This window comes from Nelumbo lutea, chromosome 1 (assembly GCF_056320005.1).
Source record: "Nelumbo lutea isolate HS-2025 chromosome 1, American lotus-T2T, whole genome shotgun sequence".
NCBI classification, from domain to species: domain Eukaryota; kingdom Viridiplantae; phylum Streptophyta; class Magnoliopsida; order Proteales; family Nelumbonaceae; genus Nelumbo; species Nelumbo lutea.
In genome coordinates this window covers 188221667-188240673 of record NC_142684.1, presented here as the reverse complement: position 1 = coordinate 188240673, position 19007 = coordinate 188221667, and the positions used below count along the sequence as shown (strand labels likewise).

Below are 19007 nucleotides of genomic sequence, written 5' to 3'. Positions count from 1 at the left end.
CCACATCATTTTTCTCTCTCAAATAAGAAATCACGGCCCTAAAAAACATTGTAGGATCTGTCTGTATCCTATCTCCTATCTTTCTAGCTATCCAAGAATAACTAGCTTCCTATCTCACATCATCTTGTACAGTTGCTCATTCTTAACCCTTATTAGAGAAACCCCCTTGAAAACACAATAGTCTCTAATTGCCCATCTAAAATTCCTTTTGTTGTTGAACATCATCCCAACTGCCAATTCCGGTTTCTCCTCATCCCATTAAGGAATATCTTTTTTGTGTCTTTCATCATCAGATCCAATTAAACTCTCATATTCATAATGGTGGCTCATAGTTTGATGGATAATCAACCTCACCCTCATTAATGCCACTTCTATCACAAATGGTAAACAAACACTCCTCTTCAACTAAAGTACCACTGCATTCTGAATTAGTATCATTTTCACTCATTCCAGCTTCATAATCAGCATCACTAGTGTCACCAAAGTGTAAGTTGTTATCACCTTCTATGGAACACGCATTATCATCCATTGCAACCAACCCAAAAACCAGTTATATTAAATTCATAAGAACCACTATCAGAAAAAAAGAAATCAGACAAAAATAAAAAAAAAGAACCATGCCATTGCAACCTGGCCAAAAAATAGATGTATTAAATTCATGAGAACTACTATCAAACAAAAATCAGAAAAAAAAAAAGAACATGCCATTGCAACCAGCCCAAAAATCAGATGTATTACATTCATAAGAACCATGCTATTAGACAAGAATTAGAAAAAATAAGAACCATGCCATTGCAGCATGCCCAAAAAATCAAATGTATTAAATTCATAAGAACCATGCTATCATACAAAAATCAGAAAAATAAAAAAAAAGAACCATGCCATTGCAGCCTACCAAAAATCAAATGTATTAAACTCATAAGAACCATTCTATCAGACAAAAATAACACAAAAAAAGAAGAACCATACCATTGCAATCTGCCTTTTATGCCCAAAAATCAAACAAAAAAAATCACTTTGTGTTCTAAAGTACTAAGGCTGAACAGAAGAGAGAGACAAACAAAACAAGTATAAGTTGTTTTCTATTGTACTTATTGAATCAAATCAATTATGTTGTATTCAGATTGTTAAATCCAATTATAACTATGAAAAAAACTAAAATATGATAATGTTTCTCTAAACAGGTTTGTTAAAACCACTTATAACCATCAATTTTACAGGTGTAAAGAGAATGTGTTTTTTTATTGTTCTGTAATAGAGTACTTGGTTTGGAAAAGATGAATACAGTGGCACAGCTCTATTCATAGTGGGGACCTTGAATAGATGCATTTGATCTCACAAGAAGCAATAATTGATGCAAAATAAGTAGTAAAAAAATCATGGATTCCAACAAACAATCAAACAAGCAGCCTATGTTGTCCTTTTCTGCCATTGATAGGTTTAAAAGCACTTCTCCCAACAAAAAAAAATGTTCATTTACCTTGAACACTGTAAGCTTCTATTTAAGTATAATTGTGTCAAATGTGTTATTCACGGGATGGTGAAATTGTTTTTTTTTTTATTGTTCTTCACTGCATTTCCCAGTTCCTATTCTATGATCATTTGTCTCCCTCCTACAAGTCTTTTCTCGCATCCATTGCTGATATTCCCATTCCCAGAACAATACAGGAAGCATTGGAAGTACCAAAATGGAAAGATGCAATAAAAGTAGAAATTGACGCCCTCATCAGAAATAATACATAGGAGATAATTGATCAACCTAAAGGAAAGAAACCAGTTCGATGTAAATGGGTATTCACTATGAAACATAATGCTGATGGTTCTGTTGAAAGGAATAAGGCCCGATTAGTTGCAAAAGGATTTACTCAAACATATGGTGTTGACTACTTAGAAACTTTTGCACCAATAGAAATGATGACCACTATCAAAGTACTATTATCTCTTACAACTAGTCAGTCACTCTTGGTCGTTGTATCAAATAGATGTTAAAAATGTCTTTCTCAATGGAGACTTGCAGAAAGAAGTTTACATGCAGTTGCCTCTAGAATTTCATGTTACGGAGATAGGAAAGGTTTTTTGGTTGAATAAAGCTCTATATGGACTAAAACAGTCCCATAGAGCATGGTTTGACAGATTTAGACGAGCCCTTGATAGATTCATATATGTGCAAGCTCAGTCAGACCACACCTTGTTTATTAAGAAAGTGAGCTCCTCCGTAACCTTACTTGCCATGTATGTGGACGATATTGTAGTAACCAGGAGTGATACTAGTGAAATTGAGTCTCTTAAGCAACTCCTTCATCAAGAGTTGGAGGTAAAAGATCTGGGGGAACTACGATACTTCTTGGGTATTGAAGTAGCTAGATCCAAGCATGGGATTTTTGTCTCTCAACGAAAGTATGTTCTTGATCTGCTAGAAGAAACAGGAAAGTTGGGAGTTAAGCCTGCAGACACACCTATTGAATAGAACCACAGGATTAGTGCAGAGGGTGGAGAGCCTATTGAAGATAAAGCTATGTTTCAACGATTAGTTGGAAAACTTCTCTATCTTTGCCTCACAAGACCTGACATCAGTTATGCAGTCAGTGTAGTTAGTCAGTATATGCACTCTCCTAGAACTATTCACCTCATTGCGATTGAAAGGATATTAGCATATTTGAAGAGGTCCCCAGGCAGAGGCATTTTGTTCAAGAAAAATGACCACATGAAGATAGAAGTCTACACAGATGCTGATTGGGCTGGGTGTTGATGACCGAAGATCTACCTCTAGATATTGTGCCTTTGTTGGAGGTAATCCGGTCTCCTGGAAGAGTAAGAAACAAAGTATTGTTTCTCATTCAAGTGTTGAAGCTGAATATAAGTCCATGGCAAATGGTATGGCTGAGATTCCATGGTTGAGGTCATTACTGGAGGAATTGGGTATTGTTTATGAGAAACCCCTAATGTTGTACTATGATAATCAGGCTGCCATCAATATAGCCCATAATCCAGTACAGCACGACAAAACTAAGCATATCGAAGTGGACCAACATTTTATCAGAGAAAGAGTTACATCTCAAGAAGTATGCCTTCCCTACATCACATCTGACATGTAGCTTGCAAACCTTCTCACCAAGGCTGTTTCAAGAAAAAAGTTAGAAGAAGATCTATGCAAGTTGGGAATGACAAATATCTACTACCCAACTTGAGAGGGAGTGTAGGAAACCATGGACCTCACATTGAGAGTATTCGTGTGACACCCTAAGATGTATTTAGATTTAATTGATTAGGATCAACTTTCCTAGTAGGATAAGGATAAGTTTTATTCTATCTTATCTAGGATTAGTTATTCTATCTTGTCTAGGATTAGTTTTATTTTAATCTTATCTTTTATTGCCATGTAAACATTAAAGTTCTTTTACAATTAGAAAATCATGTATATAAATTAAGGAGTGGGGCGGCTGTTTTAACCACTCCAACCATTCTCTTCTTTCAAAACTTTTCCCACGAGTGCTTCTTCTCTATCTCTCTTCTTCTCTTCTTCTCCTTTTCTCCTTCTCTTTTATTTTTTGTTCAAAACCTAAAGAGTCTCTGTAGTCTTGTACGACTACTATGTCCATTAGTCAAATTACTGTTATCTCACTAGCATGGTGAGTTTTGAATGTTTTGAAAAGTTATGGTGAGTTTAAGAAAATTCATAAAAAGTGATGGTGGGTTTTAGACAATTTTCTATTATAATAAATACATCCCAACTCATGCTTGGGAGTGTATATTGTTAAAATAAGTGCTTACTCGATGAAAAAGTGCAAAAGGGGTAGCATATGTATTTTAAAAGTTACATGGTTGGCCAAGGTGGTTCAGAAAACAATAAGTACTTTTTCAATAAGTATTCAAAAATAGGGTAAATCTCTTAAACTACCCCTACTATTTAGCTAATTGACATGTGGCACCCCTACTGTTTAGCTATTGTCATTGTTGTTAAGTATTAACAAAAGGAAACGAAATGTCAAATTTTCCTTCAACTATTCCTCAAATTCCATCCCCTCTTCTTATTCTCTTTCTCCTTCTTCCTCTGCCTATCCTTCATCCATCTTCATTTTTGTTCATCGTCTTCTCGACGGTGAACAAAAAACTACCATTGGCGTCATCGTAAACATTCTTTCAACCCTTTGTTGAGCTCCCGAGCTAACAAAGAGATATTCTTCTCCATCAACACCAAATCGGTTCCCAAATTAACATTTTTATCAAGATCAACCCTCCGTTGAGCTCCTAAGCTAACAAAGATGATGAACAGTTAAACTCTCGTCACTCTGTTGAGCTCCTAAGCTAAATGAAAAACACCATGAAAGGGCTGCAAATAAAGCTCTATAACTCTTTATAATCCCCTCTGCTCTCTTCCCTCCCTTTTCTCTCTCATAGAGATTAAAAAAGTCTATTTTTTCTTTTTTTGAATAATAAAGATATTGGTTGGACGTGCAAGCCGAGGGGTGGGATGGGGGTGCATCGGCACCAAAGGCGGTGCCGGTGCTGACAAACAATGGAGATACGGGTCTAAAACCAAAACCGACGATGTTGTATACTCAGCATCGACGTTGTAGCGCTGTCGGAGAGCTCCAGAAAGTTGCCAGTGTTGTATACTTTGGGTTCTTCGTCTTGACACGAACTGTAGGTGACTTTCTGGGTTCTCCTTGAAGATTTGAGATCTGGGTTCTCCTTGAAGATCTTAGATGGACAGTGAGTACCTACATTGAAGTGGCGGACGATGGGCCAAATCTCAGATCTGGGTTCTCCTTGCAGATCTCAGATGGACGGTGAGTACCTACATTGAAGCGGCAGACGATGAGCCAGATCTCCGATTTGGGTTCTCCATACAGATTTGAGATTTGGGTTCTCCTTGTAGATCTCAGATGGATAGTGAGTACCTACATTGAAGCGGCGGACGACGGGCCTTATCTCAGATGTGGATTCTCCTTGAAAATTTGAGATCTCCAACCTTTCTCACCATCGCATTGCCATCCGAAAATTGCAATGACAAGCATCGCTGGCGAAGGCGACACTACTCCTCTCTATTCTTGAGAGGATTTTGAATCGCTGCAACCTCCACCACCATCCTGTGAAAGCCATAATTTCCACCCCCACCGCCACTCCCATAACCTCCACCACCACCACCACCACTTCCTCCATAATCTCCACCACCGCCACCGCTGCCTCTATAACCCCCGCCGCCACCACTACCTCCATATTCCCCGCTAGTAGCACCTGCATAGCCACTACCACCGCCAATTCCATAGCTTCCACCACTGCCAGATCCATAGCCTCCACCAGCATCACCACCGCCTCTGAGAATGGAGGGATGGTGAAGAAGAAGGGAGAGGGATGAAGGGAAAAATTGGGTTTTGAAAAAAAAATTATATATCATGTGGTGTCACATGTGTATGAATTTGGACGGAACATTAACGGTATTAACGATAGGGGTAGAGCTAGTCAATAGTCAGAAAACTTAAGGGTACCACAAGACAATAGTTAAATAGTAAGGTACTGCATATCAATTAACTAAACAGTAGAGGTAGTTTAAGAGCTTTACCCTAAAAAATAAGCACATTTCTTGAATGCTTAGGTGTTTATTCAAAACGAGTTTATTTCCACGAATAAGCATTTATTTGGGCTTATTTATCAAAGGCCAATAAACACTCCCAAGTCCCAATATGAGCCTGATACTGTTACATAGCTTGGCATCTTATTTCAAATGGAGACTTCGCCTTTAAAATGATGCATTTGAGGTTGCATTTGTATAGACTCAACGAGAGCGGGGCAAAAACAAAACTGAAAATATTTCAGACTGAAAACCGCGCGCGTCTCATTGTCTGCGACTCCGTTTGCATCAAGGAAAAAATGAGTAGAAACTTTGTTCAAGACGAGACTTTTGAATCATGTTTTTGCCCCCTTTAATGAGGAAAGCTTTGTATTCAAAAAAAAATTTGAATGGGTGAAAATGAAAGCTTCCACGGTCAAAAAAACAAAAGATAAAGGAATAATAATAAAAATATCAATATGAAAAACTTTACGTTCAATAATCTTAGTCTCTGTTTTAAAACATTTGTCTTGATTTTATTGCATGTCATAAAAGTTAAATAAAATATCATATCTACAACATATATATTATCTTGATTTGAACAAGTACATCACACGATCATTAAATTTAAACCTCTTTTGCCTCTGGTTTCACAGTTAATAACCCATGATCTCATAAATAAAATAATAAATAATAACAATATATTATATTTATAAAAATAAATATATATATAAAATATGCATTACGATTTTCCCCAATATTAACAGAGGAATGCATTCAGATAAGATAGAAGCAGGGAAACTTCAAGGTTGTTTGGCATGGATGGCATTTATAAGATAAACGTTTTGTATGATTTTGTCTTGAAAAATGAGTCAAAATCTGTTTTAAATGTTTTGTACAATTTTTTTACACCTCAACTCCATTAGGCACCACTAGACGCCATATAAGCCAAATAGTGAAAATTCGGTCTTAAAAATGAAAAATGTCAAAATTGATATTTTTTAAATAAATGATTCACACGATTTTCGAGAGATATATGGCTCAACCAAATAACTTTTTAGGCATTTTTTTGTTAAACGCATCTCCAATGCTGAGCTAGCACCGTTTCTTCCAAAAGCTACATAGATATCAAACACCATCTTCATCAATCACAAAGGACTGTATTCAATCTCACTTTAGTTACATGTTTGAACTTTCAGGTTTCAGCGTTTTGAATCTATTGCCCATCTACCATCAAATACAGTACATGTAGAAGGTTGATATAATGATAGAGGAGTGGTAGACTGAGAAGTGAATCACCTTTTTTTTCTTGCCATTTCCAATCACCACTCAAGACTCAATAGTGAAGAAGGTTAATACTGGTCGCTCAGCTGCTTGCTGTCCAAGAAGGTGGTACTTGGTTTCGATTCGATCTAATACGAGTCCATTACAGATGAACCAGGTCCAATTCAATCCAATGAACACTTTGGACCTTTTTGAATCACTCCAATTCAATGTCTAGACCAACCAACCTGTTCAAATTGATTTTAATTTAGATTGGTTTCAACCCAAACTTGATTCATTGATGCTTATATTTTTATCTTTTATCAATGGACTAGATATTGGTTTAATCTAATCCAATTCAATATAAATCCATTATGGATGGACCAGGTGCAATGCAATCCAATAAATACTTTGGACCATTAAGTCTGAATTGGTCCAATTCAATGGGAGTTTCAGGGTCTTGCATGGACTCTAGCATCTCTCTTGATGTGTGTGTTTGTGTTTCTTTGGGGTAAAAAAGCAACTTCAGTCAATACTAATAGAAGGCAAACAACAGTTTCTGGATATAGACCTAAAACCAACAAAATCAAAAGGCCTGAAAGCCAAGAAGGAGCATGCTGGAACCTGACTCCTTTAGGGCTAGTTCTAGCAGCTAAAAGAGTGGGCCACAAAATTTTCAGCTCTACCCATAAAAAACACAGGAAACACCAACAAAAAAGTGAAGCTCACTTCTAATGTCCTGAAGCAAAAACCGAATAGAGTGGTCAACAGAATCTGAGACTCCTTGAGTAGATTGAAGGAGAGGCCTACAATTGCAGTGCACACAGACGATGGAAGATAACGCCAGGCCACGAAGGGATTGAATACCTTGAAACACAGCAAAAGCTTCTGAAAAAAAACTTCAGAGGGTGATCTGAAATGTCTTTAGCTGCTAAGAAAGAACTGTCTCAACCAAGGATCAAAATACCAAAACCAGCATAATCATTAGCTACAAAACTACCAAAAATGTTGAGAGAATTAGCTTATATGGATTTGTCTATTTATATGCCTTAATATAAACCCTGATAAAACTGTTTTGGGGACAAAAAAAAAGATACCAAGGGATCATTCTTCAACTAAAATTGTTTTTTTCTTGTTGTGAAATGTGAGTTCCAAAAACAGATAAAAACCATCTGATTTGAAGGTGGATTTTTTCACAAAACAAAAAGTATAAACATATTCTTGGTTGTGTATAGTTTTTTTTTTCCAAATGTTTAAGGTGTGATACTTTTGTTTTTGTTTTAGGAAACATATTTAGAAGATATGATTTGTTTTCGGAAACAAAATGTCTTGTTTTCGCTTTTCAAAACAATAACTAGAGCATTTTTTGTCTTCTTTTCTTTTTCTTTTTTTTTTTTTTTTTGTTCTCAAAACAAAATCATACACTTTGTCAAATACCCCCTAAACAAGCATTTCTTTTATCTTTTCTCTTTTCTCTTTTCCCTTTATTTTATCGATTTATTTCATGTTACCAATTACCTACAAACAACATATTAGGACATTATTGGGAGTACACTTAGGGTCTGTTTGATTGCTGAGAACGGGATGAGAAAAATGAATATTCTCGAATTATTCTCCCTTTCTTGTGTTTGTTTATTGGTAAACAGTGTTTTGGGATGAGAAACAAGAGGGACGCGGGATCCCAAAATTAAGTGAGCGGGGTCGCACCAAAACAATGCAACCCCGGTGAGAAAAGAAAACACTAAGAAAGTTGTTCGGGCTTTGTCAGAGCAAGAAGTCGATAATCTTCTCTCTCTCTCTCCACCACTAACCATCTTCTTTCTGTTATCAGCACCTCCACCACTGCCACCACCACCACCGATCATCACCACATCCTCCTCCAACATCCCAACCATAACCTCCTCTCTGTTCGCTCATTCGCCCACTCCTCAGCGGAGGAGGCTGTTGCTGAGCGTCGCCTCTATATTGAACCCCCACTTCACGCCCTCCGCCGAGATCCTAACGCACCATGCCCGTGTCCCGACCCTAAATCACCATTGCAGAGCATAACAGAAGAAGGAGACCGACCTTACTCCTCCCAATTGACACCGAGCGCGGACGCGGGCGACCGACCTTACCAAAATCAAAAGCAAAGAGAAGAGGGTCTCGACACAGCCCGCCATGCAATGGCATAAGTGGCCAACAATGCTTCAGCCCTTTTTCTCAGTCTCAAGTCCAGAAATTGATGAGAAGCCCGCGAGCCACAAGGAAGAAAGATGCATCTCTTCGCTGTCCTCCTTTTCTCGATTGCACTGGAAAGCGACCAGTCGACCACTTCCCTATTCCCTCTTCTCTGCTTGTTCACTTTTCGCTCCTTAATTACAAGTTAGCATTTTCAGTTGGGCTTTCATTTAATTTCTTCAATTTCTGGCGCTCTCCCCCTACTTCTTAAATCTTTCAGTTGGGGTTTCTCTTTCCCTTCCCTTTTAAGTCTGCTCATCTCCCTCTGATTTCTCTGCTTCATTCTCTCCTCTGTTTTGAGTGTTTCAGGGTCTGGGCTTTGAAAGGTCTCTGCTCTTTCTACCATGGGGTGGTTCTTTAAGACCCAACGTGTCATCTACAAGCCTGTAGAGGAAGTTGATCTTAGCCCAGATAGCGATGAGGTTTATCTCTGGGCAAATGTTAAAGGTTTTAATCTCATCGCCTTTTCCTTGTTGTGTCATCGTTTGTTTCATGTGCATGACAAATAATTTTGCGTTGTTACCATCAGGCTGTGAAGTTATTTAGTTGTTGTGAGAGTGAGTACTAATGTTAGCAGTGCAAATTGATTAAAATTTTATCTACAGTTGGGTAGCAATTAATGGTTGTCCATGGTAGATAGGATGTAAGCAGAACTCTGTATTAGGAAGTCAATATCTAATTGTTCTGATTTCTTTTGTTCTGTCTCTTATAATTATTGTTTTGGATATAAATTTTCACAATTGATGACTCTGAAAGAAAGGATTTTGAAATTATATTCATAATCTAGTACTGCAATTCAGTACAATTTTCATTCCAGTTGAATAAAATCTATTCATCACAGGTCTTATTCCATTTCTGTGCTTCTGTCTTTAAATTTGCTAATGTCTGATATTTGCTTTTGTTTTCAGTTAAAATCGTATTTGCTAAGTAAATTTTGGATTAATTATGTAATTAGATATTGGTAGTTTGTTTAGAACCATGGGGTGGTTCTCCTATAATTTTTCTTGCAAAACAAACACTAGAAAGTGGGTTTTCTAACAAAAATTTTCTTAGCAAACAAACACATTATAACTAACTGAGAAAATAAATTTTTCTCTTCTCATCCCATCCTTTCTCGGTCCAATTTTCTCAGCAATCAAACAGACCCTTAGGCTATGTTTGGTTGATTGAAAATTAGAGGGAAATAAAAAAGCTAAGGCTATGTTTAGTTTGAAGGAAAAGGTAGAGAAAGGAAGGGAAAGATACCAAAACCTACACAAAGTTTGTAAAGGTTTCCTTGCCTTTCCTTTCCTTTCCCTACTTTTTCCTTCAGACCAAACATAGCCTGAAAGAAAAGTTCTTAAACATAGCCTACTAGCCTTACAATTTTAGTGCCTTACGTTTTGGAGACATATAAATCATGGGCCTATCATGGACATTATATATAGTCCTCATCCATTTCTAGGTAAGCTACCAACTTTACCCAAGCGAATACATTTATGTGTATTTTTTTCTACAAGCAAGTTTTTTCTATTGCCATTTTTATTCATGTATCGTTTTGTTTTTAAAATCTGTTTAACGGACATCTTTGTAGCAGATAGGGGCAACTTTTTGCCCTGAATATCAATTAAAATAACAAAAATAAAGTAACCTTTTATAAAAAATATCAAGGAAGGGCAATGTCACTGTTCATCATCTTCCTTTTCCTCTGCCTCTGTGATTGTTTTGAAAAATATCACCGAAGCTTCAAATCCAGTGTATTCGGATGAATACAGAGGTAGAAGACGATGAACAATTCCCCCTTCGTTCTTTGCTCTCTCGCACTAGGCGGCTATGGAACTTAGACTCCTCACCTAGAACAAGCAGGAAAACTGCCTCAAGATTGCTCGTGTTGGGGCTATAAGGCCTCTTATCTCTCTTATCTCCTCTTCTGATGCTCGGCTTCAAGAGCCTCTTTGGCACAGGCTTAACACCACGAAGCAATGGAACGGGCGATCCAGAGTCAAGTCGAGCAATGTGAACAAACTGCCCAAGCTGGATCTTATCGTTGAAGATCAAATCGACATCCTCGTCTGAGATCGAAACGTAAGCCAAATGCAACGAATCTGAAACCTTCAAGAAGAATCCTCTACTTTTCCACGATCTCGATACCTGCAAGAGCATCGAGCGGTGCTCACCAATGACCTTCACCTCTTTGTTACTCGCGTGCTGTAAGAGCTTCAGCAACACGCCTGGTGTGAACAACACCATGAGAGACGAAGACCCGCTCGAGAAGTCAAAGCTTCGCTTTTCCTCTTCAATCTTCCCCTCTACAACAACATTGAATCTAGGGAGAAACGAAAAGAGAGAGAAAACCTCAAACCGGATGCGATGCTCAGCTTCAAGAGAACGGTGTCATTGCGATTCTGAACCTCTTCTCAGCTTCAAGACCAGAACAGCAACCGTAAAGGAGAACGCTGCCTGGCCCTACTCTGCCTCTCGCATGAACAGTGTATTCGGATGAATAAGAGGCAGAGGAAGACGATGAACAGTGGCTTGCCCATTTTTTTTCTTTTTCATAAAAAATTACCTTATTTTTGTTATTTTATAAATATATTATCTTTTATTGATATTCAAGGCAAAAAGTTGTCCTTATCTGTTAGAAACCCTTAATTTTATCATTTTTCTCTCTGATTTATCCAACAAGAAGAAGGGTAAGTTTTTTTAGTGAATTTTGATTTACTCGTCACAGAGCATGCCTCACACCAACCTCAGAGCACATGGGTATCATACATTGGAAACTCATCCCATAAATGACAATATACAAGTACGACAGATATTTCCAATGTGACGTTGGTGTGAGGCATGCCCCATGAGGAGAAAATCCAGTCTCTTGTTTCCTGAAAAAGTAATATAAAAATAAGGGTAAAATACAAAAATCTCCCCTGAAGTTTTTGATAATCATAAAAACCTCTCCTATAGTGTCATTTTAACAAAACCTCTCTTAAATTTTTGAGAAACTCAACAAAAACCTCCCTTCCGTCATTGTCCCAGACAGAAAACGTTAAATTGATGCACCAATTTTTTTCTAAATACCCATTCTACCCTTTTATAAATTATTTTACATACAAAATTATTGAAATAACCCCATTTTAACTCAACAAAAACCTCTTTTAACGATCATTTCAGTAATTTTACATTCAAAATTACTGAAATATGTTTTTTTGTTGAGTTAAAATGGGATTATTTCAGTAATTTTGTATGTAAAATAATTTATAAAAGGTAGAATGGATATTTGGAAAAAATTGGTGCATCAATCTAACGTTTTCCATTTGGGACAGTGACGAAATGGAAGTTTTTGTTGAGTTTCTCAAAAGTTCAGGAGAGGTATTTATTAAAATGAAACTATAAGGGAGGTTATTATGATTGTCAGTAATTTCAGGGGAGGTTTTTATATTTTACCCTAAAAATATAGTTCAAGTCATACCATGGTATAAGCATTGTATCATACCCTCCGGTCCTCTCCGATCTCAACAACCCAACCCAAAGCTTTTTCACAAATGACATAATTTGCTTGAAGTCGGATCTGCTGTAGACTTATAGCTATGGACTTTTGCTGTAAACCCAATGAATGACCGCCACGTGTTTCTTGCACATGTTTGATCTTCCCATGTGTGTTATACTTAACAAAGCCCTTGTAAAACTTAGTAATGAGATCAAATAAGCCCCCCCACAACGTCCCATAGCACATCTATGCCGTGTATTGAGAGCATCTCCCGATGATGACATCATCATTTCTGAGATTATCATTGGAAGATATACCTAATACCTGGTGGGGATGTACTGTGAGACGTTGTGGGGGGCTAATTTGAATTCCTTAGTAATGGATATTATTTACTTTTTTTTGTTTTATTTTTTATTTCTTATTTCTTAACACAACGATTTCCTCCCCTGTTTTTTGCTCTTCTACTTCCTAACCGTCTTTTTTCCCCAAACTCTAACCTAATCGTCTTCCTACAATACCCGAAGCCATGACCTCATGTCCTCAACTGGAGTTTAACTACTGTAATATATCCTTGTTTCTTTGTTTAATCTGTTTACTTGGCCTGTCATTCAAGCAAAAGCTTATTCTTCTACAAGCATTGCTCACATAAACTTAAATAAAAGAACTGTTGATGTATCAACCTGTGGGTGTCAATGGACTGTTTTTAGATTGGACCTTGTTCAAATCAAAATCAATTTTGACGGATTGAATAAATCAATAAGATATATTGAATTTTCCCACTCTACATTAGGGTTGTTCACAAAGATAGTCAATTTGACTAAACCAGCCCCATCCAACCCGATCTGGTCGGTTTTTCAAGGTTATTGGTCAGTTTCGGGTGGATAAAATATACAACTTGAGTGGTCGGTTCAGTTTTAGTTTATAAATTTGAAAATCGAAACCGAACTGAAGCGATCATGATTTAATATATATATTGATATATTTGGGTGGTTGGAATCCACTTTACATACCTTTTGGCATTGATTTTGAAGTTACAAACTTGTACACCAAAATAGAAACTTCACTGCTTTTATCTTTTCAATAAAGAGTCAGCATATTAAACAGCCTATAGAAACACTTTGTAGACCCAAATCACTTATATCTTCATATTTCTTAGGAAAATGTGGTCTTTGGCTACTCTAAATCCCCACAAACTGACTATCAAATCGAGAAACCCACCCTTCATGCTTGGGTCAGTTTTCTCATAATCGATTGGTTTCAATTCCCTATTCATTTATTCAACCAAGTCAGTTCAATTAGTTAAAAAGCTTGCATCTGAACCAACCTGACCCATATATAACCCTAGTCCAAACTTAATGGTCCAAAATATTTATTGAATTGGATGGGAGCTGATTCATCCATTATAATGGATTAGGTTATATTGAACAAATATCCGATCCATTGATAGAAGATAAGAATACAAGTGCCAATGGGCTAATTTGGCTTGGAATAAATATAAATTAAAACTAATTTGAATAAATTTGAATGATTCAGACATTGGAGCTGATTCATCCATTATAATGGATTAGGTTATATTGAACAAATATCCGATCCATTGATAGAAGATAAGAATACAAGTGCCAATGGGCTAATTTGGCTTGGAATAAATATAAATTAAAACTAATTTGAATAAATTTGAATGATTCAGACATTGAATTGGATCGGTCCAAAGTATTCATCCGATTGGATTGGTCCTGATCCATTTTTAATGAACTCATATTGGACTGGATCAGATTGGACCAAATCTGATTCAATTGACACACGTAATCATACCCAGTGACAAGTTGCTCAAATAAGCATCTCTTGGAGACAGATTGCTATACTTTTCAATGTGAAAAGTTGAAGAACAGTATTGTGAAAAGGATCCAATCTAAGAATTTCAAATTTAGTGAATAAGCAAAGTATTTCTAGTATATGAATGACAACTTCTAACTCCAAAATCTACCCAAGTCATGTAAGAACTTCAAGAGTCTTAACACAATCATACAATAATTCTTTTTATCAAAAATACTCATATAATAATTATTTGTCAAGAGAGTAACAGTAGCTAAAAGAGTGGTGGCTCAGTTGGTCTGTTTGTTGGGAAGTCTCAGTAGATATGCGGATTCAAGTCCCATTATTTGTTACCACCTACTATGAGAATATCAAAAAAAAAAACTTATATTGTTGAAATTTATTACCATTCAAAGTAGAGAAGACTTACCCAATGAAACATAACTGAATTGGAGTTTGGAGCATATTGACCCTTTGTGAAGTATTCAAGTTGCTTTGGTTCAGTTCAAATATCAGTTTTAGGGTTTGTAGAAGGAAGAGAGAGTGAAGAGATGAAGAGTAGAAATAGGAAGAGAATAAAAAAATGCAAATTTTAGGTTTTTATATCATGAGCTACATAAATTACAAGATAAATAATAAAAGTAAATAAATCATGGGCTACCTACCAATAAACGATTCTCTCATTTTTAAATAGGAATATGCCAGTGTGTTAATTACGGGGACGGTTTGACTTGATAACCGTAGATGTTTATTAAATAAACGTTTTGTATTTATTTATTTGGAAAATCAAGAAAAATCTTAAAATGAAACTTGTCAATGGTAGGCAGCACTTATGTAACATCATTTATTTAATAAATACTCACGATTTCAAATACTGTATAAATCATTCGTGGAACAACAGGTGGTGTGCATTCATTGGTTTACAGGAAAATCACAGGTGGTGTTTCATGCATTGGGTTTACAGGAAAAAAAGCAGATCCAGTTTCAATTTCCTCAGTTCCTCCGCAAGTTGCCGCCAAACATTTTACTTTCCACTGAGGGTTGGACACCAAACCTCGCCACGAGCACTGTAAGTTAAGTATTCTGGGGTCCGGAGTCTGGACCCTAATTCAAATTTCAAATTGTTCGAGCGGCCACCTGGCGTAGCTGACACTCTCTCTCTCTGATGATCTTTATCCGCTCTCCATTAATTTCTCTCGTACCCACCGGACAGTATCATAACTTCCTTTCATGTTTCGGTAAAACATGGAAAGCCCACATCTCCTTCTCAGGCGATTTGGCGTTTGATTCCTTTTTCAAAAGCACCCACAAACTGTTGGACGTTTTTTCTGAAAGAAATGGTCCTACTCAGAAGTCAAACTCTAGTTTGCGCTACGACATTTCGCACGAGCACTGTGCAGAATTTGAAGTTCCTGGCCAAATCTTTGGTGAAATTATTAGAAATAAACCGCATAGCATATTCGAATGGACAGCAACTATTTCTTTCTTGGCTAAGAGTGATCGCCAAGAGGAGGCTATAGGGTTGTTTAAAGTAATGCTTCAAAATGATCAGAGGCCCAACTACGTGACGGTTTTGAGTCTGATTCGCGCTGTTGGAACATTAGGTTCGGAAGACATGATTCGAGGAATTCATGGATTTGTGATTAAACTCGGATTTGAGATAGAATTGTCTATCGTTACAGCCCTGCTGGGACTATATTCACTCCATGATATGGTGATTGCAAGGCAACTCTTTGATCCGATACCGGTGAAGGATTTGGTTCTATGGAGTGCAATGGTTACAGCATGTTCAAAGAATCGGAAATTTGTTGAAGCCATAGAAATTTTCCGAAAGATGCAATATGCTGGTGTAGAACCCAATCACGTGAGCATCGTAAGCATTCTACCTGCTTGTGGTAACCTTGGTGCTCTGTCTTTGGGCAAAGAGATCCATGGATATTCTTTTAAAAGGGTTTTCTCATCGTTAACCAATGTTCAAAACTCACTTGTAGATATGTATGCAAAATGCAGAAATTTGGAGGTTTCAGTTTTAATTTTCAATAGGATTGTGCATAAGGATATAGTCTCCTGGAACACCATCATCTGTGGCTCTATAGAGAATGGATTTCCAAGAAAAGCATTGAATTTATTCATAAATATGGTATCATCTTGTGTCAAACCTAATGAAATCACTGTCCGGAATGTTTTGGTTGCATGCTCACAGTCGGAACAATTTAAATTTGGACTTGGATTACACTGCTTCGTTCTAAAATCTGGGCTCTTGGCTTTTGTTTCCATTGGAACTGCTCTTTTAAGAATGTATGCGGACTTTGGTAAGGTGGGTTTAGCAGCGGTTTTATTTACTCATCTCCACCACAAAGATCTTATTGCCTGGAGTGCAATGATTGCCATCTATTCCCAAGCTGGTTATTCTATCTGTGCTGTAGATACATTCAAACAGATGCAATTAGCAAACATGAAGCCTAACGAGATCACTTTGGTTAGTTTGGTGCAAGCATGTGCCTCACTAGGAGCTCAAGAGCCTGGGAAGAGCATCCATGCCCATGTAATAAGAGTTGGGTATTCATCCAATGGATATATAATGTCAGCCTTGATTGATTTTTACTGCAAATTTGGGAAGCTAAGTGAAGGAAAAACTTTGTTTGACAGGCTTCCCACAAAAGATCTTATCTGTTGGAGTTCAATGATACACGGGTATGGGATAAATGGATGTGGTAGAGAGGCCCTTGATACTTTCTCTAAGATGTTACAGTGTGGGACAAAGCCCAATGACATTGCTTTTATTTCTGTATTGTCTGCCTGTGCTCACTGTGGTTTAATAGATGAAGGTTGGGGATGGTTTTCTAGCATGGAAGAGAAGTATGGCATAACTCCTACTCTTCCACATTATGCCTGCATGGTGGATTTGCTTAGCCGACGAGGGTGTATTGAAGAAGCTCTTCAATTTGTTAACAGAATGCCAGTGGAACCTGATGCAAATATTTGGGGTGCTCTCCTTTCTGGTTGCAGATCAAGCCAGGGGCCGATTGAGGTTGTAGAATTTGCAGCCAAGCGCCTTCTAAGCTTGGACCCACAAAATACTAGCTATCATGTTATCTTGTCAAATTTATATGCTGAGCATGGTCAGTGGAGAGATGCTGAGAGGCTGTGGGGATTGGTGAAGGAGAAGGGATTGAAAAAGACAGTAGGATATAGCATGGTTGAAGCAATATAATCACTGCAGCATCTTAATTTGTATGTTATCTTCTTATCTAATTTGATCTTTGCTGATAATAAAATGCAACTCATGCATTTGGAAGGAAGATCTTACAAATTTGTCATCTATTTGATGCAAATTTGTTGGAAGGGCAAATGGCGCATTCTAAGCATGGGAAGTAATAACATAGCCAAAAGAATAATGAATTTTGATTTGAGACTCAGGAGCCTAGATGCCTCACACGTCATCTTGCCTATTAATACTAAGACGTTACTTTGAGCTTACATAAGTTGTGATTGGTACCATTCCTGTTTCTCCTTGAAATGTTTTTGGTTGATCAATACAAATTGGTGGAATGATTATCAGCCCCCTAGAGCAAGAAATGTCAATTTGAGTTTCTACAAATTGCATCCCAGACATACATTTTTAAACTATACCTTTTTTAAGCATGAACAGCCTCAGATAACAGTTTATGCCCATTTGTATTGATCAATCTAAAACATTTCAGATGAAAACAGCAATGGTACCAAACACAACAATAATAATTCTTGTAACTTTTACAAACTGCAATTGGGTAGCTGAAAGGGGGGGAGTGGGACTGTGGTTCCCATTGACCGCTTTTCCCATGTTTGTTTTTCACGTTCACATAGGATCATGAAAAAAGAAATAGGTACCTATCTCCTAAGTGAGTAAGTAACTTACCCACCCGGGGGGAAAAATGAACGGGGCCTTAGGTCAACTCCACTGCATCCTGATTTAATTCACCTAATGTTCTGAAACTTCAAACTTCAGATGACATTATCCCAGGGACGAGGCTACTCCTGTCCTTGAGAAATGAGAGACTTGTTTCTTGTGTCTAGTTAAGGTCCAATTCCATATAGGATTCATCATTCATATAGCTGAAACCTGAAACCTGAAACCATTTCCTATACAACATGCTCGAAGATGACACCCATGCCATGAAGAAGAGATCAATGTCAGACTCAGACATCATGTTTCTTCCCACAAGCAGACGAGAGATTATTGATTTAATTCAGCGGAGACCGCAGACAACAGAGTTTTAAGCCCCGAAAATGAAAATATATGTATTGCCCAGCCGGTTGTGTTTGTGTAATGTATATGATATAGTTTAAGCAGAGAACCAGAATCCGTGTTGTTGGCCTTGGATGCCTTCTTGCCAATTGAACAAATTATTTTCATGGGTTGTCATTTTATATATCAGATAATCATAATAGAGCCTTCCAGTCAATAATCGAAGGACCACTTAAGGGTCTCCTTCGTTGATTTTAATGGTCAAGATCAAACAGATTCTTCATTGATTTCTCATAGAACTCAATAAGAAACCACTATCTTAAATGGGCTGATACCGCCTATTCAGACTTAAAAGAAGACGAGACACCTGGAGACTGGGGGACCCATTTAAATCTTAATACAACAATATAACCACATGATTCTTGATTCCGTCAGTAGTCTCTATAACTAAGGTTCTCAGATGCTCCTTA

At 37.3% G+C, this 19007-nt stretch overlaps 2 protein-coding genes across 2 annotated transcripts; one reads left to right on the top strand and one right to left on the bottom strand.

Annotated features, from left to right (window-relative positions):
- Positions 1-7348: 7348 nt before the first annotated feature.
- LOC148879925 (protein CORTICAL MICROTUBULE DISORDERING 7-like) lies at positions 7349-11404 on the bottom strand. The gene is made up of 2 exons (XM_088966551.1): positions 10867-11404; positions 7349-7702 (listed from the first exon to the last, which is right to left on the bottom strand). Exons 1-2 carry the CDS (start codon positions 11261-11263, stop codon positions 7497-7499), a joined length of 603 nt encoding a protein of 200 aa, XP_088822677.1. The 5' UTR covers positions 11264-11404; the 3' UTR covers positions 7349-7496.
- Positions 11405-14859: 3455 nt separating this feature from the next.
- LOC148879924 (putative pentatricopeptide repeat-containing protein At3g01580) lies at positions 14860-17604 on the top strand. Its single transcript, XM_088961682.1, has one exon. It carries the CDS (start codon positions 15475-15477, stop codon positions 17521-17523), a length of 2049 nt encoding a protein of 682 aa, XP_088817808.1. The 5' UTR covers positions 14860-15474; the 3' UTR covers positions 17524-17604.
- The last annotated feature ends 1403 nt before the right edge of the window (positions 17605-19007 follow it).

Coding starts and splice junctions, on each gene's coding strand:
- LOC148879924 (XM_088961682.1), top strand. CDS start 15,475: ATGATCTTTATCCGCTCTCCATTAATTTCTCTCGTACCCACCGGACAG.
- LOC148879925 (XM_088966551.1), bottom strand. CDS start 11,263: ATGGTGTTGTTCACACCAGGCGTGTTGCTGAAGCTCTTACAGCACGCG. Junction 7,703..10,866: donor AGTTTTCCTGCTTGTTCTAG/GTGAGGAGTCTA, acceptor GTTTTTTTTCAG/AAGCTTTTGCTGTGTTTCAA.